Source organism: Mesoplodon bidens, assembly GCF_964165515.1.
Source record: "Mesoplodon bidens genome assembly, contig: HAP1_SCAFFOLD_144, whole genome shotgun sequence".
Taxonomy (NCBI): domain Eukaryota; kingdom Metazoa; phylum Chordata; class Mammalia; order Artiodactyla; family Ziphiidae; genus Mesoplodon; species Mesoplodon bidens.
In genome coordinates, this window is record NW_027671255.1 from 169873 (window position 1) to 191102 (window position 21230).

A 21230-nucleotide genomic window follows, 5' to 3' on the forward strand; every position below is an offset into this window, starting at 1 on the left:
CCGCATGAGGACCAGTGGGAGGATGCTTTCTGGGTCTTGTCCCCTCGTGTCCTGTGGTGACCTTCACCTGTCCTGCGGTGATGGGAACTTTTCCTCGATGAAGACGTGTCCTTCTTTCCTTTTTTTCCTTCCAGGCTTCATCCCTGGGGTGGGAGACCTTCTGGCTTCCATCCCGTTCAGACGTGTAGCCTTCGCTCTGCAAGGTGGAGACCATGGGGGCTGCGACCTTCCCTTCAGCTCTTCCAGCAGCAGGCTTGCTGGTTGTGACTGCAGCTGGCAACACCATGCTCATGCTGCTCTCTGGACCATCTGCCCCCGTCGAGGATATGCTGGCAACACCCGCCGAGACCAGGTTCGTGTCCTGCAGGGATAGGCTGGCAGCACCTGCAGTGGCCTGGACGGATCCGCTTTCTCCTGGATCCTCGATGGTGGCTCCCGCCAGGCCCACGGTCATCCCTGCCGCCGATCCTTCGGCGCCTTTCAGGGCTGCAGGTGACCCACGGGGGGCATGATGGATTCCCTCTCCCCCCACATAAGCACAAGACGTGGCTCCAGTCACGTCACGAAGCTTGTGAAGCCCAACCTCATCCTGATCCCTTTCTCTGTGGAGCTCTGTGGTCTGAGCCAAGGGGAGGAGAGACAGGTAAGATAGAGATGACAGAAAGTGAGCTCAGAACTGTCCGCTCCTCTCTCATCCTGGAGCTGAGCAACTCAAGGCCTTATACTTAGAATAACCTTTGAAATCACCCAGTCTAAGCTCCCATTGGATGCAAGACCCCATCTACTACACCCCTGTCAAACGGCCACTCCACTGTACTTGAACAGTCCCAGGGTCAGGGAGAGCACTGATACAATTCTCCATGATGATATACACTTTAACTTTATACCCTTGTGCTTCTCTCTCTGCAGGACAGATTCCTAGAAGTGGGGTTCCTGGGTCAAGGGATGCACACCTTGTACATTTTGGTGACTCCACGGGTGGGGCTGATTTGAGTCAGCGTGTCGGACTCCCGGGGAGACACAATGAAGGAAGGACTTCCTAACTGTGAATGATGTTCCCCACCTGCTGAGACTACCTGGGCTGGGGTAAGTGTTCAGGAAGAGACCAGACAGTCAGGATGCTCTAGAAGGGATTACAGCCCTGGTGATGAGACCAGTGCAGCCGAGATGATACCTAAGGTCTCTCTGAAACTCGGCCTCGTGGGACAAGGTGGAGAAGCACTCAGAACCTCTCCAGTGTTGTGACTCCCGTAGTGATAGCTCGTTTGTCCCTGACCCTTTTCAACGGTAGAAGGTATTTCCCAGGCGAGTCTCAGAGAGCACCAAAGGCTATGAAGGACCAGCTTTGCCCTGCTCTCCCGAAGCGCCCTGCCCCGTGTTCTTGAGTCCCTGTCGGTGCTTACCACTAGGATTTTGGCATCCTCTGTAGTCGCTGCATCTCCAGTTTGGAGCATCGGGGTACTGCTGTAACTGTCTACCGGTGGTCTCAGGATATAGACAAGCTTTTCCCAATAGGAAAAGAGGTCTTCTTGTGCGTCGGAAGAGGGGCACAGCTGCAGATAGAAAGTCCGGCCGGTAGCAAGATTCAGGCACAGCTGCTGTTTCTCCCGGTTGTGGATGGAGATCTTGACAAACTTCAAGGGGAGCAGCTTGGTGAGCTCTAGGGTCTTCACGGGCTTGCAACCACTCCCCTTGGTGATCCCGGCACAGACTTTCCTTGGTCGGGCCAGCAGCATGACGTCAGGTAGTGGGAAGAGGGGGCTGGTGGATGCGACGCCCACAGTCACCGTTCGGACGCGGTTGTCTAGGTCAATCAGTTCTCCTTCCTTGCTGACCTGGATAAAGTCGCTCTCAAACATGGGAGCGTACTTGAAAATGTCATACTCTCCTCCCTCGTACAGTTGTCGTTGCAGGACCCCCATGGAGGTCCTCGACACCCCCACTGAACAGTAGCTATTGGCCGTGTAATGAGGTAAACTCTCACTGCTCATGGCTCTCTTCGTTCAAGACAGAGCCACCAGCCACAAATTGAGTCTCGGAGAGAGAGAGAGAGAGGGAACGAAAGCACCTCGTCACCTCCCTGCAGGACTCTGCCAGAGTCTCTTGACCCGACCCTATTTATACCGCAAGCCCTTTGTGACCCGTCACCATCGCATCACACACCCCTTTGTTGAGCCTCCAAGCCCCCACCCCCTTGGGGCAGGCTCACCTGCCTCCCCCTAAACCAACCACCACGTCCATAGGGAAGAGGCTGACCCTGCCAGGGTATACGTGTGGGTAGGCTGGATAGTCTTTCTACTCAAAAGGTTGAGAAAACCCTCCTGCTTTTGTAAATATCTGGGTGGTTTCCAGTCTTGTTGTTGTTACAAATCTCCATCATCTTGGCGCTTCTGCTGAATGATGTCCTGGGGATAAAATCCTGGAAGTGGACCGTGTACTTGCTAAGGGCAGGCATCCTATGGGGATTGCTGTTCTCTGTGCCCCCAGCATATATAGCACAGTGCTGGCAGGAACTTAGAAAGAGTGCTACCTGTCAGAGTCCCATTGGCACTGTCATTTCCAGGATATGGAGAATTTTCTCACCCATTTTCTCTTTTCAAGGAGGCTAACGTTTTATATTTATATTTTTTTACAGTTTTAGAAACTGTTTTTCTTGTGAAATATAACACACATTCATGAAAGTGCACAAACCATAAATATATACCTTAATGAGTAACAAGAAAGTGAGCAGCCTTGTAGCTGCCACCCAGAGCAAGGAATAGAACCCTGCCAGCCCCTCTTCTGCGTGCTCCCTCCCCACAAAGGGAACCCAACCTTGGCTTCTATTTTTTTCCTTTCCCCCCGTCTTTTTTATTGACGTATAGTTGATTTGCAATGTTGTGTTCCTTTCTGTTGTGTTAATTTCTTCTGTTAATTTCTGATTCAGTTTCATGTGTATTCTTTGTATATTTCATGTATAGTCTTTTTCCTATTCTTTTCCATTATGGTTGATCACAGGATACTGACTATAGCTCTCTGTGCTCTACAGTAGGACCCTGCTGTTTATCCACCCTGTAGTTTGTATCTGCTAATCCCAAACTCCCAATCCTTCCCTGCCCCCAACCCCACTGAAAACCCCAAGTCTCTCTTCTATGTCTGGGAGTCTGTTTCTGTTTTGCAGATATGTTCATTTGCATCGTACTTTAGAGTCCATGTATAAGGGCTATCATATGGTGAGAAATGTTATTTTTTATATAGGCTTCCCAGGTCATCCTTATGCATGTGAATGTTTGAGAACTACTGTCTTCCACTGTAAAGTTATGGCATACTGGGGCTGAAAGAGGCCCCCCAGACCTCCTAGCCCAGTGGTTTTCCAACTTGGCTGCTGCACAGTAGAATTATTGGGTGAGATTTTTAAAACTCCCAGTGCTGGAGGGCTTACCCCACTTAAATGTCATCAGAATCTCTGGGATTGGGGTCAGGCTATCAATGTTTTTTTGTTTGTATGTTTGTTTGTTTTGAAGCTCCCCAGGGAACTCCCAACATACAACCAAGGGTAAGAATCACTGCAGCGGTCCAATCCATTGGTTTTACACTTGGGGACCCCGTGGCTGCCCACCGAGGTACCATTACAGAGAGGCAGAGTGACCCAAGAGAGTCAGTGGCCCAGACAGGATAGGAACTCAGATTTCCTGACTCCTCGTTGGTGCTGCTTCTACCATAAAGATTGTGTCCCTTTGTTGAGCCAATGACAACCCTGATCCCCCCGTGTTCTGTTTTATCCTACACAAAGTAAAATAACTCCCAATGGTTTGATTTCCTTACAAGCCAGAGAGAGTTTCTGTTTTCATAAGGTGAACCTCTGACCCCAGCTATGGCCTGAAGCTCAGCCCCGGCTGCAGACTTGTCCTCCCTCCACCGTAAGTGCCCTGGAGAAGCCTTGCTGGGAAAACAGGCTTCTCTTTCTGGCAGTGGCTATGCACGTGTGACCTTCGAGCAAGCGACGAAAACCTTTTTCTGTGCTTATTTCCTTGCCTTCTACAGAGTGCCCATAACCAAAGCAAAGTGCTTTGCTGAGAAAAGGATGGTTGTTCAATAACATAGCCTCGTGCTAGGCACAGAACGGACAGCCAATAAATACTTGATGAGTTAAGTAATTAATTCAGCAACGCAAGTATACACATCACACAGTCACTCCCCCCAGCTTGTCTTCTCCCCAAGCTATTTACATATTAAATCTTATTTCAAAAGATTCCCAACCTCGCAATGAAAATTTCTGTAGAGTGCATCTATTTCCAGCCCTAGTGAATGGCTTAATGATACTTAATACCTATCTTGTACAACAAAATTTTGATTCTGGGGTGTCAGGCCAAAGCACAATTCGCACCACAGAAGTCACTGTCAAGTCCCTACCAGGCGAGGGGACATAGAAAACACAAGATCGCATTTCTTTCGGAGTTGTATTGTTTCCTTTATTAGAGAAAGTAGGAATTGCCTCTCTAGGGAAGGATCCCAGCCAACCGGGGCTTTGTCTACCTCCCAGTGGTCATGTGTGAGCCTTGGTTCTGAATGGGGAATGACTGAAGTGCCTAAAGACGGAGAGGATCTCACTGGCGGTCTTACTTAGAGTCCCCGAACTGGTGGCGGGCTGGCTCTTCCTCTGTCTGCGAGCTGTCCTCCCTTCCTTTGTCAACTTTGGGGTTTTCATGGCCGCATGAGGACCAGTGGGAGGATGCTTTCTGGGTCTTGTCCCCTCGTGTCCTGTGGTGACCTTCACCTGTCCTGCGGTGATGGGAACTTTTCCTCGATGAAGACGTGTCCTTCTTTCCTTTTTTTCCTTCCAGGCTTCATCCCTGGGGTGGGAGACCTTCTGGCTTCCATCCCGTTCAGACGTGTAGCCTTCCCTCTGCAAGGTGGAGACCATGGGGGCTGCGACCTTCCCTTCAGCTCTTCCAGCAGCAGGCTTGCTGGTTGTGACTGCAGCTGGCAACACCATGCTCATGCTGCTCTCTGGACCATCTGCCCCCGTCGAGGATATGCTGGCAACACCCGCCGAGACCAGGTTCGTGTCCTGCAGGGATAGGCTGGCAGCACCTGCAGTGGCCTGGACGGATCCGCTTTCTCCTGGATCCTCGATGGTGGCTCCCGCCAGGCCCACGGTCATCCCTGCCGCCGATCCTTCGGCGCCTTTCAGGGCTGCAGGTGACCCACGGGGGGCATGATGGATTCCCTCTCCCCCCACATAAGCACAAGACGTGGCTCCAGTCACGTCACGAAGCTTGTGAAGCCCAACCTCATCCTGATCCCTTTCTCTGTGGAGCTCTGTGGTCTGAGCCAAGGGGAGGAGAGACAGGTAAGATAGAGATGACAGAAAGTGAGCTCAGAACTGTCCGCTCCTCTCTCATCCTGGAGCTGAGCAACTCAAGGCCTTATACTTAGAATAACCTTTGAAATCACCCAGTCTAAGCTCCCATTGGATGCAAGACCCCATCTACTGCACCCCTGTCAAACGGCCACTCCACTGTACTTGAACAGTCCCAGGGTCAGGGAGAGCACTGATACAATTCTCCATGATGATATACACTTTAACTTTATACCCTTGTGCTTCTCTCTCTGCAGGACAGATTCCTAGAAGTGGGGTTCCTGGGTCAAGGGATGCACACCTTGTACATTTTGGTGACTCCACGGGTGGGGCTGATTTGAGTCAGCGTGTCGGACTCCCGGGGAGACACAATGAAGGAAGGACTTCCTAACTGTGAATGATGTTCCCCACCTGCTGAGACTACCTGGGCTGGGGTAAGTGTTCAGGAAGAGACCAGACAGTCAGGATGCTCTAGAAGGGATTACAGCCCTGGTGATGAGACCAGTGCAGCCGAGATGATACCTAAGGTCTCTCTGAAACTCGGCCTCGTGGGACAAGGTGGAGAAGCACTCAGAACCTCTCCAGTGTTGTGACTCCCGTAGTGATAGCTCGTTTGTCCCTGACCCTTTTCAACGGTAGAAGGTATTTCCCAGGCGAGTCTCAGAGAGCACCAAAGGCTATGAAGGACCAGCTTTGCCCTGCTCTCCCGAAGCGCCCTGCCCCGTGTTCTTGAGTCCCTGTCGGTGCTTACCACTAGGATTTTGGCATCCTCTGTAGTCGCTGCATCTCCAGTTTGGAGCATCGGGGTACTGCTGTAACTGTCTACCGGTGGTCTCAGGATATAGACAAGCTTTTCCCAATAGGAAAAGAGGTCTTCTTGTGTGTCGGAAGAGGGGCACAGCTGCAGATAGAAAGTCCGGCCGGTAGCAAGATTCAGGCACAGCTGCTGTTTCTCCCGGTTGTGGATGGAGATCTTGACAAACTTCAAGGGGAGCAGCTTGGTGAGCTCTAGGGTCTTCACGGGCTTGCAACCTCTCCCCTTGGTGATCCCGGCACAGACTTTCCTTGGTCGGGCCAGCAGCATGACGTCAGGTAGTGGGAAGAGGGGGCTGGTGGATGCGACGCCCACAGTCACCGTTCGGACGCGGTTGTCTAGGTCAATCAGTTCTCCTTCCTTGCTGACCTGGATAAAGTCGCTCTCAAACATGGGAGCGTACTTGAAAATGTCATACTCTCCTCCCTCGTACAGTTGTCGTTGCAGGACCCCCATGGAGGTCCTCGACACCCCCACTGAACAGTAGCTATTGGCCGTGTAATGAGGTAAACTCTCACTGCTCATGGCTCTCTTCGTTCAAGACAGAGCCACCAGCCACAAATTGAGTCTCGGAGAGAGAGAGAGAGAGAGGGAACGAAAGCACCTCGTCACCTCCCTGCAGGACTCTGCCAGAGTCTCTTGACCCGACCCTATTTATACCGCAAGCCCTTTGGGACCCGTCACCATCGCATCACACACCCCTTTGTTGAGCCTCCAAGCCCCCACCCCCTTGGGGCAGGCTCACCAGCCTCCCCCTAAACCAACCACCACGTCCATAGGGAACAGGCTGACCCTGCCAGGGTATACGTGTGGGTAGGCTGGATAGTCTTTCTACTCAAAAGGTTGAGAAAACCCTCCTGCTTTTGTAAATATCTGGGTGGTTTCCAGTCTTGTTGTTGTTACAAATCTCCATCATCTTGGCGCTTCTGCTGAATGATGTCCTGGGGATAAAATCCTGGAAGTGGACCATGTACTTGCTAAGGGCAGGCATCCTATGGGGATTGCTGTTCTCTGTGCCCCCAGCATATATAGCACAGTGCTGGCAGGAACTTAGAAAGAGTGCTACCTGTCAGAGTCCCATTGGTACTGTCATTTCCAGGATATGGAGAATTTTCTCACCCATTTTCTCTTTTCAAGGAGGCTAACGTTTTATATTTATATTTTTTTACAGTTTTAGAAACTGTTTTTCTTGTGAAATATAACACACATTCATGAAAGTGCACAAACCATAAATATATACCTTAATGAGTAACAAGAAAGTGAGCAGCCTTGTAGCTGCCACCCAGAGCAAGGAATAGAACCCTGCCAGCCCCTCTTCTGCGTGCTCCCTCCCCACAAAGGGAACCCAACCTTGGCTTCTATTTTTTTCCTTTCCCCCCTTCTTTTTTATTGACGTATAGTTGATTTGCAATGTTGTGTTCCTTTCTGTTGTGTTAATTTCTTCTGTTAATTTCTGATTCAGTTTCATGTGTATTCTTTGTATATTTCATGTATAGTCTTTTTCCTATTCTTTTCCATTATGGTTGATCACAGGATACTGACTATAGCTCTCTGTGCTCTACAGTAGGACCCTGCTGTTTATCCACCCTGTAGTTTGTATCTGCTAATCCCAAACTCCCAATCCTTCCCTGCCCCCAACCCCACTGAAAACCCCAAGTCTCTCTTCTATGTCTGGGAGTCTGTTTCTGTTTTGCAGATATGTTCATTTGCATCGTACTTTAGAGTCCATGTATAAGGGCTATCATATGGTGAGAAATGTTATTTTTATATAGGCTTCCCAGGTCATCCTTATGCATGTGAATGTTTGAGAACTACTGTCTTCCACTGTAAAGTTATGGCATACTGGGGCTGAAAGAGGCCCCCCAGACCTCCTAGCCCAGTGGTTTTCCAACTTGGCTGCTGCACAGTAGAATTATTGGGTGAGATTTTTAAAACTCCCAGTGCTGGAGGGCTTACCCCACTTAAATGTCATCAGAATCTCTGGGATTGGGGTCAGGCTATCAATGTTTTTTTGTTTGTTTGTTTGTTTGTTTTGAAGCTCCCCAGGGAACTCCCAACATACAACCAAGGGTAAGAATCACTGCAGCGGTCCAATCCATTGGTTTTACAGTTGGGGACCCCGTGGCTGCCCACCGAGGTACCATTACAGAGAGGCAGAGTGACCCAAGAGAGTCAGTGGCCCAGACAGGATAGGAACTCAGATTTCCTGACTCCTCGTTGGTGCTGCTTCTACCATAAAGATTGTGTCCCTTTGTTGAGCCAATGACAACCCTGATCCCCCCGTGTTCTGTTTTATCCTACACAAAGTAAAATAGCTCCCAATGGTTTGATTTCCTTACAAGCCAGAGAGAGTTTCTGTTTTCATAAGGTGAACCTCTGACCCCAGCTATGGCCTGAAGCTCAGCCCCGGCTGCAGACTTGTCCGCCCTCCACCCTAAGTGCCCTGGAGAAGCCTTGCTGGGAAAGCAGGCTTCTCTTTCTGGCAGTGGCTATGCACGTGTGACCTTCGAGCAAGCGACGAAAACCTTTTTCTGTGCTTATTTCCTTGCCTTCTACAGAGTGCCCATAACCAAAGCAAAGTGCTTTGCTGAGAAAAGGATGGTTGTTCAATAACATAGCCTCGTGCTAGGCACAGAACGGACAGCCAATAAATACTTGATGAGTTAAGTAATTAATTCAGCAACGCAAGTATACACATCACACAGTCACTCCCCCCAGCTTGTCTTCTCCCCAAGCTATTTACATATTAAATCTTATTTCAAAAGATTCCCAACCTCGCAATGAAAATTTCTGTAGAGTGCATCTATTTCCAGCCCTAGTGAATGGCTTAATGATACTTAATACCTATCTTGTACAACAAAATTTTGATTCTGGGGTGTCAGGCCAAAGCACAATTCACACCACAGAAGTCACTGTCAAGTCCCTACCAGGCGAGGGGACATAGAAAACACAAGATCGCATTTCTTTCGGAGTTGTATTGTTTCCTTTATTAGAGAAAGTAGGAATTGCCTCTCTAGGGAAGGATCCAAGCCAACCGGGGCTTTGTCTACCTCCCAGTGGTCATGTGTGAGCCTTGGTTCTGAATGGGGAATGACTGAAGTGCCTAAAGACGGAGAGGATCTCACTGGCGGTCTTACTTAGAGTCCCCGAACTGGTGGCGGGCTGGCTCTTCCTCTGTCTGCGAGCTGTCCTCCCTTCCTTTGTCAACTTTGGGGTTTTCATGGCCGCATGAGGACCAGTGGGAGGATGCTTTCTGGGTCTTGTCCCCTCGTGTCCTGTGGTGACCTTCACCTGTCCTGCGGTGATGGGAACTTTTCCTCGATGAAGACGTGTCCTTCTTTCCTTTTTTTCCTTCCAGGCTTCATCCCTGGGGTGGGAGACCTTCTGGCTTCCATCCCGTTCAGACGTGTAGCCTTCGCTCTGCAAGGTGGAGACCATGGGGGCTGCGACCTTCCCTTCAGCTCTTCCAGCAGCAGGCTTGCTGGTTGTGACTGCAGCTGGCAACACCATGCTCATGCTGCTCTCTGGACCATCTGCCCCCGTCGAGGATATGCTGGCAACACCCGCCGAGACCAGGTTCGTGTCCTGCAGGGATAGGCTGGCAGCACCTGCAGTGGCCTGGACGGATCCGCTTTCTCCTGGATCCTCGATGGTGGCTCCCGCCAGGCCCACGGTCATCCCTGCCGCCGATCCTTCGGCGCCTTTCAGGGCTGCAGGTGACCCACGGGGGGCATGATGGATTCCCTCTCCCCCCACATAAGCACAAGACGTGGCTCCAGTCACGTCACGAAGCTTGTGAAGCCCAACCTCATCCTGATCCCTTTCTCTGTGGAGCTCTGTGGTCTGAGCCAAGGGGAGGAGAGACAGGTAAGATAGAGATGACAGAAAGTGAGCTCAGAACTGTCCGCTCCTCTCTCATCCTGGAGCTGAGCAACTCAAGGCCTTATACTTAGAATAACCTTTGAAATCACCCAGTCTAAGCTCCCATTGGATGCAAGACCCCATCTACTGCACCCCTGTCAAACGGCCACTCCACTGTACTTGAACAGTCCCAGGGTCAGGGAGAGCACTGATACAATTCTCCATGATGATATACACTTTAACTTTATACCCTTGTGCTTCTCTCTCTGCAGGACAGATTCCTAGAAGTGGGGTTCCTGGGTCAAGGGATGCACACCTTGTACATTTTGGTGACTCCACGGGTGGGGCTGATTTGAGTCAGCGTGTCGGACTCCCGGGGAGACACAATGAAGGAAGGACTTCCTAACTGTGAATGATGTTCCCCACCTGCTGAGACTACCTGGGCTGGGGTAAGTGTTCAGGAAGAGACCAGACAGTCAGGATGCTCTAGAAGGGATTACAGCCCTGGTGATGAGACCAGTGCAGCCGAGATGATACCTAAGGTCTCTCTGAAACTCGGCCTCGTGGGACAAGGTGGAGAAGCACTCAGAACCTCTCCAGTGTTGTGACTCCCGTAGTGATAGCTCGTTTGTCCCTGACCCTTTTCAACGGTAGAAGGTATTTCCCAGGCGAGTCTCAGAGAGCACCAAAGGCTATGAAGGACCAGCTTTGCCCTGCTCTCCCGAAGCGCCCTGCCCCGTGTTCTTGAGTCCCTGTCGGTGCTTACCACTAGGATTTTGGCATCCTCTGTAGTCGCTGCATCTCCAGTTTGGAGCATCGGGGTACTGCTGTAACTGTCTACCGGTGGTCTCAGGATATAGACAAGCTTTTCCCAATAGGAAAAGAGGTCTTCTTGTGCGTCGGAAGAGGGGCACAGCTGCAGATAGAAAGTCCGGCCGGTAGCAAGATTCAGGCACAGCTGCTGTTTCTCCCGGTTGTGGATGGAGATCTTGACAAACTTCAAGGGGAGCAGCTTGGTGAGCTCTAGGGTCTTCACGGGCTTGCAACCTCTCCCCTTGGTGATCCCGGCACAGACTTTCCTTGGTCGGGCCAGCAGCATGACGTCAGGTAGTGGGAAGAGGGGGCTGGTGGATGCGACGCCCACAGTCACCGTTCGGACGCGGTTGTCTAGGTCAATCAGTTCTCCTTCCTTGCTGACCTGGATAAAGTCGCTCTCAAACATGGGAGCGTACTTGAAAATGTCATACTCTCCTCCCTCGTACAGTTGTCGTTGCAGGACCCCCATGGAGGTCCTCGACACCCCCACTGAACAGTAGCTATTGGCCGTGTAATGAGGTAAACTCTCACTGCTCATGGCTCTCTTCGTTCAAGACAGAGCCACCAGCCACAAATTGAGTCTCGGAGAGAGAGAGAGAGAGGGAACGAAAGCACCTCGTCACCTCCCTGCAGGACTCTGCCAGAGTCTCTTGACCCGACCCTATTTATACCGCAAGCCCTTTGTGACCCGTCACCATCGCATCACACACCCCTTTGTTGAGCCTCCAAGCCCCCACCCCCTTGGGGCAGGCTCACCAGCCTCCCCCTAAACCAACCACCACGTCCATAGGGAAGAGGCTGACCCTGCCAGGGTATACGTGTGGGTAGGCTGGATAGTCTTTCTACTCAAAAGGTTGAGAAAACCCTCCTGCTTTTGTAAATATCTGGGTGGTTTCCAGTCTTGTTGTTGTTACAAATCTCCATCATCTTGGCGCTTCTGCTGAATGATGTCCTGGGGATAAAATCCTGGAAGTGGACCGTGTACTTGCTAAGGGCAGGCATCCTATGGGGATTGCTGTTCTCTGTGCCCCCAGCATATATAGCACAGTGCTGGCAGGAACTTAGAAAGAGTGCTACCTGTCAGAGTCCCATTGGTACTGTCATTTCCAGGATACGGAGAATTTTCTCACCCATTTTCTCTTTTCAAGGAGGCTAACGTTTTATATTTATATTTTTTTACAGTTTTAGAAACTGTTTTTCTTGTGAAATATAACACACATTCATGAAAGTGCACAAACCATAAATATATAGCTTAATGAGTAACAAGAAAGTGAGCAGCCTTGTAGCTGCCACCCAGAGCAAGGAATAGAAACCTGCCAGCCCCTCTTCTGCGTGCTCCCTCCCCACAAAGGGAACCCAACCTTGGCTTCTATTTTTTTCCTTTCCCCCCTTCTTTTTTATTGACGTATAGTTGATTTGCAATGTTGTGTTCCTTTCTGTTGTGTTAATTTCTTCTGTTAATTTCTGATTCAGTTTCATGTGTATTCTTTGTATATTTCATGTATAGTCTTTTTCCTATTCTTTTCCATTATGGTTGATCACAGGATACTGACTATAGCTCTCTGTGCTCTACAGTAGGACCCTGCTGTTTATCCACCCTGTAGTTTGTATCCGCTAATCCCAAACTCCCAATCCTTCCCTGCCCCCAACCCCACTGAAAACCCCAAGTCTCTCTTCTATGTCTGGGAGTCTGTTTCTGTTTTGCAGATATGTTCATTTGCATCGTACTTTAGAGTCCATGTATAAGGGCTATCATATGGTGAGAAATGTTATTTTTTATATAGGCTTCCCAGGTCATCCTTATGCATGTGAATGTTTGAGAACTACTGTCTTCCACTGTAAAGTTATGGCATACTGGGGCTGAAAGAGGCCCCCCAGACCTCCTAGCCCAGTGGTTTTCCAACTTGGCTGCTGCACAGTAGAATTATTGGGTGAGATTTTTAAAACTCCCAGTGCTGGAGGGCTTACCCCACTTAAATGTCATCAGAATCTCTGGGATTGGGGTCAGGCTATCAATGTTTTTTTGTTTGTTTGTTTGTTTGTTTTGAAGCTCCCCAGGGAACTCCCAACATACAACCAAGGGTAAGAATCACTGCAGCGGTCCAATCCATTGGTTTTACACTTGGGGACCCCGTGGCTGCCCACCGAGGTACCATTACAGAGAGGCAGAGTGACCCAAGAGAGTCAGTGGCCCAGACAGGATAGGAACTCAGATTTCCTGACTCCTCGTTGGTGCTGCTTCTACCATAAAGATTGTGTCCCTTTGTTGAGCCAATGAAAACCCTGATCCCCCCGTGTTCTGTTTTATCCTACACAAAGTAAAATAACTCCCAATGGTTTGATTTCCTTACAAGCCAGAGAGAGTTTCTGTTTTCATAAGGTGAACCTCTGACCCCAGCTATGGCCTGAAGCTCAGCCCCGGCTGCAGACTTGTCCTCCCTCCACCCTAAGTGCCCTGGGGAAGCCTTGCTGGGAAAGCAGGCTTCTCTTTCTGGCAGTGGCTATGCACGTGTGACCTTCGAGCAAGCGACGAAAACCTTTTTCTGTGCTTATTTCCTTGCCTTCTACAGAGTGCCCATAACCAAAGCAAAGTGCTTTGCTGAGAAAAGGATGGTTGTTCAATAACATAGCCTCATGCTAGGCACAGAACGGACAGCCAATAAATACTTGATGAGTTAAGTAATTAATTCAGCAACGCAAGTATACACATCACACAGTCACTTCCCCCAGCTTGTCTTCTCCCCAAGCTATTTACATATTAAATCTTATTTCAAAAGATTCCCAACCTCGCAATGAAAATTTCTGTAGAGTGCATCTATTTCCAGCCCTAGTGTATGGCTTAATGATACTTAATACCTATCTTGTACAACAAAATTTTGATTCTGGGGTCTCAGGCCAAAGCACAATTCGCACCACAGAAGTCACTGTCAAGTCCCTACCAGGCGAGGGGACATAGAAAACACAAGATCGCATTTCTTTCGGAGTTGTATGGTTTCCTTTATTAGAGAAAGTAGGAATTGCCTCTCCAGGGAAGGATCCAAGCCAACCGGGGCTTTGTCTACCTCCCAGTGGTCATGTGTGAGCCTTGTTGCTGAATGGGGAATGACTGAAGCGCCTAAAGACGGAGAGGATCTCACTGGCGGTCTTACTTAGAGTCCCCGAACTGGTGGCGGGCTGGCTCTTCCTCCGTCTGCGAGCTGTCCTCCCCTCCTTTGTCAACTTTGGGGTTTTCATGGCCGCATGAGGACCAGTGGGAGGATGCTTTCTGGGTCTTGTCCCCTCGTGTCCTGTGGTGACCTTCACCTGTCCTGCGGTGATGGGAACTTTTCCTCGATGAAGACGTGTCCTTCTTTCCTTTTTTTCCTTCCAGGCTTCATCCCTGGGGTGGGAGACCTTCTGGCTTCCATCCCGTTCAGACGTGTAGCCTTCGCTCTGCAAGGTGGAGACCATGGGGGCTGCGACCTTCCCTTCAGCTCTTCCAGCAGCAGGCTTGCTGGTTGTGACTGCAGCTGGCAACACCATGCTCATGCTGCTCTCTGGACCATCTGCCCCCATCGAGGATATGCTGGCAACACCCGCCGAGACCAGGTTCGTGTCCTGCAGGGATAGGCTGGCAGCACCTGCAGTGGCCTGGACGGATCCGCTTTCTCCTGGATCCTCGATGGTGGCTCCCGCCAGGCCCACGGTCATCCCTGCCGCCGATCCTTCGGTGCCTTTCAGGGCTGCAGGTGACCCACGGGGGGCATGATGGATTCCCTCTCCCCCCACATAAGCACAAGACGTGGCTCCAGTCACGTCACGAAGCTTGTGAAGCCCAACCTCATCCTGATCCCTTTCTCTGTGGAGCTCTGTGGTCTGAGCCAAGGGGAGGAGAGACAGGTAAGATAGAGATGACAGAAAGTGAGCTCAGAACTGTCCGCTCCTCTCTCATCCTGGAGCTGAGCAACTCAAGGCCTTATACTTAGAATAACCTTTGAAATCACCCAGTCTAAGCTCCCATTGGATGCAAGACCCCATCTACTGCACCCCTGTCAAACGGCCACTCCACTGTACTTGAACAGTCCCAGGGTCAGGGAGAGCACTGATACAATTCTCCATGATGATATACACTTTAACTTTATACCCTTGTGCTTCTCTCTCTGCAGGACAGATTCCTAGAAGTGGGGTTCCTGGGTCAAGGGATGCACACCTTGTACATTTTGGTGACTCCACGGGTGGGGCTGATTTGAGTCAGCGTGTCGGACTCCCGGGGAGACACAATGAAGGAAGGACTTCCTAACTGTGAATGATGTTCCCCACCTGCTGAGACTACCTGGGCTGGGGTAAGTGTTCAGGAAGAGACCAGACAGTCAGGATGCTGTAGAAGGGATTACAGCCCTGGTGATGAGGCCAGTGCAGCCGAGATGATACCTAAGTTCTCTCTGAAACTCGGCCTCGTGGGACAAGGTGGAGAAGCACTCAGAACCTCTCCAGTGTTGTGACTCCCGTAGTGATAGCTCATTTGTCCCTGACCCTTTTCAACGGTAGAAGGTATTTCCCAGGCGAGTCTCAGAGAGCACCAAAGGCTATGAAGGACCAGCTTTGCCCTGCTCTCCCGAAGCACCCTGCCCCGTGTTCTTGAGTCCCTGTCTGTGCTTACCACTAGGATTTTGGCATCCTCTGTAGTCGCTGCATCTCCAGTTTGGAGCATCGGGGTACTGCTGTAACTGTCTACCGGTGGTCTCAGGATATAGACAAGCTTTTCCCAATAGGAAAAGAGGTCTTCTTGTGCGTCGGAAGAGGGGCACAGCTGCAGATAGAAAGTCCGGCCGGTAGCAAGATTCAGGCACAGCTGCTGTTTCTCCCGGTTGTGGATGGAGATCTTGACAAACTTCAAGGGGAGCAGCTTGGTGAGCTCTAGGGTCTTCACGGGCTTGCAACCACTCCCCTTGGTGATCCCGGCACAGACTTTCCTTGGTCGGGCCAGCAGCATGACGTCAGGTAGTGGGAAGAGGGGGCTGGTGGATGCGACGCCCACAGTCACCGTTCGGACGCGGTTGTCTAGGTCAATCAGTTCTCCTTCCTTGCTGACCTGGATAAAGTCGCTCTCAAACATGGGAGCGTACTTGAAAATGTCATACTCTCCTCCCTCGTACAGTTGTCGTTGCAGGACCCCCATGGAGGTCCTCGACACCCCCACTGAACAGTAGCTATTGGCCGTGTAATGAGGTAAACTCTCACTGCTCATGGCTCTCTTCGTTCAAGACAGAGCCACCAGCCACAAATTGAGTCTCGGAGAGAGAGAGAGAGAGGGAACGAAAGCACCTCGTCACCTCCCTGCAGGACTCTGCCAGAGTCTCTTGACCCGACCCTATTTATACCGCAAGCCCTTTGTGACCCGTCACCATCGCATCACACACCCCTTTGTTGAGCCTCCAAGCCCCCACCCCCTTGGGGCAGGCTCACCTGCCTCCCCCTAAACCAACCACCACGTCCATAGGGAACAGGCTGACCCTGCCAGGGTATACGTGTGGGTAGGCTGGATAGTCTTTCTACTCAAAAGGTTGAGAAAACCCTCCTGCTTTTGTAAATATCTGGGTGGTTTCCAGTCTTGTTGTTGTTACAAATCTCCATCATCTTGGCGCTTCTGCTGAATGATGTCCTGGGGATAAAATCCTGGAAGTGGACCGTGTACTTGCTAAGGGCAGGCATCCTATGGGGATTGCTGTTCTCTGTGCCCCCAGCATATATAGCACAGTGCTGGCAGGAACTTAGAAAGAGTGCTACCTGTCAGAGTCCCATTGGTACTGTCATTTCCAGGATATGGAGAATTTTCTCACCCATTTTCTCTTTTCAAGGAGGCTAACGTTTTATATTTATATTTTTTTACAGTTTTAGAAACTGTTTTTCTTGTGAAATATAACACACATTCATGAAAGTGCACAAACCATAAATATATACCTTAATGAGTAACAAGAAAGTGAGCAGCCTTGTAGCTGCCACCCAGAGCAAGGAATAGAACCCTGCCAGCCCCTCTTCTGCGTGCTCCCTCCCCACAAAGGGAACCCAACCTTGGCTTCTATTTTTTTCCTTTCCCCCCTTCTTTTTTATTGACGTATAGTTGATTTGCAATGTTGTGTTCCTTTCTGTTGTGTTAATTTCTTCTGTTAATTTCTGATTCAGTTTCATGTGTATTCTTTGTATATTTCATGTATAGTCTTTTTCCTATTCTTTTCCATTATGGTTGATCACAGGATACTGACTATAGCTCTCTGTGCTCTACAGTAGGACCCTGCTGTTTATCCACCCTGTAGTTTGTATCTGCTAATCCCAAACTCCCAATCCTTCCCGGCCCCCAACCCCACTGAAAACCCCAAGTCTCTCTTCTATGTCTGGGAGTCTGTTTCTGTTTTGCAGATATGTTCATTTGCATCGTACTTTAGAGTCCATGTATAAGGGCTATCATATGGTGAGAAATGTTATTTTTTATATAGGCTTCCCAGGTCATCCTTATGCATGTGAATGTTTGAGAACTACTGTCTTCCACTGTAAAGTTATGGCATACTGGGGCTGAAAGAGGCCCCCCAGACCTCCTAGCCCAGTGGTTTTCCAACTTGGCTGCTGCACAGTAGAATTATTGGGTGAGATTTTTAAAACTCCCAGTGCTGGAGGGCTTACCCCACTTAAATGTCATCAGAATCTCTGGGATTGGGGTCAGGCTATCAATGTTTTTTTGTTTGTTTGTTTGTTTGTTTTGAAGCTCCCCAGGGAACTCCCAACATACAACCAAGGGTAAGAATCACTGCAGCGGTCCAATCCATTGGTTTTACACTTGGGGACCCCGTGGCTGCCCACCGAGGTACCATTACAGAGAGGCAGAGTGACCCAAGAGAGTCAGTGGCCCAGACAGGATAGGAACTCAGATTTCCTGACTCCTCGTTGGTGCTGCTTCTACCATAAAGATTGTGTCCCTTTGTTGAGCCAATGACAACCCTGATCCCCCCGTGTTCTGTTTTATCCTACACAAAGTAAAATAACTCCCAATGGTTTGATTTCCTTACAAGCCAGAGAGAGTTTCTGTTTTCATAAGGTGAACCTCTGACCCCAGCTATGGCCTGAAGCTCAGCCCCGGCTGCAGACTTGTCCTCCCTCCACCGTAAGTGCCCTGGAGAAGCCTTGCTGGGAAAACAGGCTTCTCTTTCTGGCAGTGGCTATGCACGTGTGACCTTCGAGCAAGCGACGAAAACCTTTTTCTGTGCTTATTTCCTTGCCTTCTACAGAGTGCCCATAACCAAAGCAAAGTGCTTTGCTGAGAAAAGGATGGTTGTTCAATAACATAGCCTCGTGCTAGGCACAGAACGGACAGCCAATAAATACTTGATGAGTTAAGTAATTAATTCAGCAACGCAAGTATACACATCACACAGTCACTTCCCCCAGCTTGTCTTCTCCCCAAGCTATTTACATATTAAATCTTATTTCAAAAGATTCCCAACCTCGCAATGAAAATTTCTGTAGAGTGCATCTATTTCCAGCCCTAGTGAATGGCTTAATGATACTTAATACCTATCTTGTACAACAAAATTTTGATTCTGGGGTCTCAGGCCAAAGCACAATTCGCACCACAGAAGTCACTGTCAAGTCCCTACCAGGCGAGGGGACATAGAAAACACAAGATCGCATTTCTTTCGGAGTTGTATGGTTTCCTTTATTAGAGAAAGTAGGAATTGCCTCTCTAGGGAAGGATCCAAGCCAACCGGGGCTTTGTCTACCTCCCATTGGTCATGTGTGAGCCTTGTTGCTGAATGGGGAATGACTGATGCGCCTAAAGACGGAGAGGATCTCACTGGCGGTCTTACTTAGAGTCCCCGAACTGGTGGCGGGCTGGCTCTTCCTCCGTCTGCGAGCTGTCCTCCCCTCCTTTGTCAACTTCGGGGTTTTCATGGCCGCATGAGGACCAGTGGGAGGATGCTTTCTGGGTCTTGTCCCCTCGTGTCCTGTGGTGACCTTCACCTGTCCTGCTGTGATGGGAACTTTTCCTCGATGAAGACGTGTCCTTCTTTCCTTTTTTTCCTTCCAGGCTTCATCCCTGGGGTGGGAGACCTTCTGGCTTCCATCCCGTTCAGACGTGTAGCCTTCCCTCTGCAAGGTGGAGACCATGGGGGCTGCGACCTTCCCTTCAGCTCTTCCAGCAGCAGGCTTGCTGGTTGTGACTGCAGCTGGCAACACCATGCTCATGCTGCTCTCTGGACCATCTGCCCCCGTCGAGGATATGCTGGCAACACCCGCCGAGACCAGGTTCGTGTCCTGCAGGGATAGGCTGGCAGCACCTGCAGTGGCCTGGACGGATCCGCTTTCTCCTGGATCCTCGATGGTGGCTCCCGCCAGGCCCACGGTCATCCCTGCTGCCGATCCTTCGGCGCCTTTCAGGGCTGCAGGTGACCCACGGGGGGCATGATGGATTCCCTCTCCCCCCACATAAGCACAAGACGTGGCTCCAGTCACGTCACGAAGCTTGTGAAGCCCAACCTCATCCTGATCCCTTTCTCTGTGGAGCTCTGTGGTCTGAGCCAAGGGGAGGAGAGACAGGTAAGATAGAGATGACAGAAAGTGAGCTCAGAACTGTCCGCTCCTCTCTCATCCTGGAGCTGAGCAACTCAAGGCCTTATACTTAGAATAACCTTTGAAATCACCCAGTCTAAGCTCCCATTGGATGCAAGACCCCATCTACTGCACCCCTGTCAAACGGCCACTCCACTGTACTTGAACAGTCCCAGGGTCAGGGAGAGCACTGATACAATTCTCCATGATGATATACACTTTAACTTTATACCCTTGTGCTTCTCTCTCTGCAGAACAGATTCCTAGAAGTGGGGTTCCTGGGTCAAGGGATGCACACCTTGTACATTTTGGTGACTCCACGGGTGGGGCTGATTTGAGTCAGCGTGTCGGACTCCCGGGGAGACACAATGAAGGAAGGACTTCCTAACTGTGAATGATGTTCCCCACCTGCTGAGACTACCTGGGCTGGGGTAAGTGTTCAGGAAGAGACCAGACAGTCAGGATGCTGTAGAAGGGATTACAGCCCTGGAGATGAGACCAGTGCAGCCGAGATGATACCTAAGGTCTCTCTGAAACTCGGCCTCGTGGGACAAGGTGGAGAAGCACTCAGAACCTCTCCAGTGTTGTGACTCCCGTAGTGATAGCTCGTTTGTCCCTGACCCTTTTCAACGGTAGAAGGTATTTCCCAGGCGAGTCTCAGAGAGCACCAAAGGCTATGAAGGACCAGCTTTGCCCTGCTCTCCCGAAGCGCCCTGCCCCGTGTTCTTGAGTCCCTGTCGGTGCTTACCACTAGGATTTTGGCATCCTCTGTAGTCGCTGCATCTCCAGTTTGGAGCATCGGGGTACTGCTGTAACTGTCTACCGGTGGTCTCAGGATATAGACAAGCTTTTCCCAATAGGAAAAGAGGTCTTCTTGTGCGTCGGAAGAGGGGCACAGCTGCAGATAGAAAGTCCGGCCGGTAGCAAGATTCAGGCACAGCTGCTGTTTCTCCCGGTTGTGGATGGAGATCTTGACAAACTTCAAGGGGAGCAGCTTGGTGAGCTCTAGGGTCTTCACGGGCTTGCAACCTCTCCCCTTGGTGATCCCGGCACAGACTTTCCTTGGTCGGGCCAGCAGCATGACGTCAGGTAGTGGGAAGAGGGGGCTGGTGGATGCGACGCCCACAGTCACCGTTCGGACGCGGTTGTCTAGGTCAATCAGTTCTCCTTCCTTGCTGACCTGGATAAAGTCGCTCTCAAACATGGGAGCGTACTTGAAAATGTCATACTCTCCTCCCTCGTACAGTTGTCATTGCAGGACCCCCATGGAGGTCCTCGACACCCCCACTGAACAGTAGCTATTGGCCGTGTAATGAGGTAAACTCTCACTGCTCATGGCTCTCTTCGTTCAAGACAGAGCCACCAGCCACAAATTGAGTCTCGGAGAGAGAGAGAGAGAGGGAACGAAAGCACCTCGTCACCTCCCTGCAGGACTCTGCCAGAGTCTCTTGACCCGACCCTATTTATACCGCTAGCCCTTTGTGACCCGTCACCATCGCATCACACACCCCTTTGTTGAGCCTCCAAGCCCCCACCCCCTTGGGGCAGGCTCACCAGCCTCCCCCTAAACCAACCACCACGTCCATAGGGAAGAGGCTGACCCTGCCAGGGTATACGTGTGGGTAGGCTGGATAGTCTTTCTACTCAAAAGGTTGAGAAAACCCTCCTGCTTTTGTAAATATCTGGGTGGTTTCCAGTCTTGTTGTTGTTACAAATCTCCATCATCTTGGCGCTTCTGCTGAATGATGTCCTGGGGATAAAATCCTGGAAGTGGACCGTGTACTTGCTAAGGGCAGGCATCCTATGGGGATTGCTGTT

General features: G+C 50.5%; 1 protein-coding gene across 1 annotated transcript in view; it reads right to left on the reverse strand.

Annotated features, from left to right (window-relative positions):
* Positions 1 to 21230, reverse strand: part of LOC308611661 (uncharacterized protein) — a gene marked incomplete at both ends in the record, with an annotated part of 39041 nt that overhangs the window by 13681 nt on the left and 4130 nt on the right. Inside the window, 5 exons of the mRNA XM_081260366.1 lie at positions 389 to 619; positions 1404 to 1997; positions 14517 to 14687; positions 15472 to 16065; positions 20161 to 20415. Coding sequence (XP_081116492.1) covers positions 389 to 619; positions 1404 to 1997; positions 14517 to 14687; positions 15472 to 16065; positions 20161 to 20415 — 1845 coding nt within the window. The remainder of the gene's footprint in view (positions 1 to 388; positions 620 to 1403; positions 1998 to 14516; positions 14688 to 15471; positions 16066 to 20160; positions 20416 to 21230) is intronic.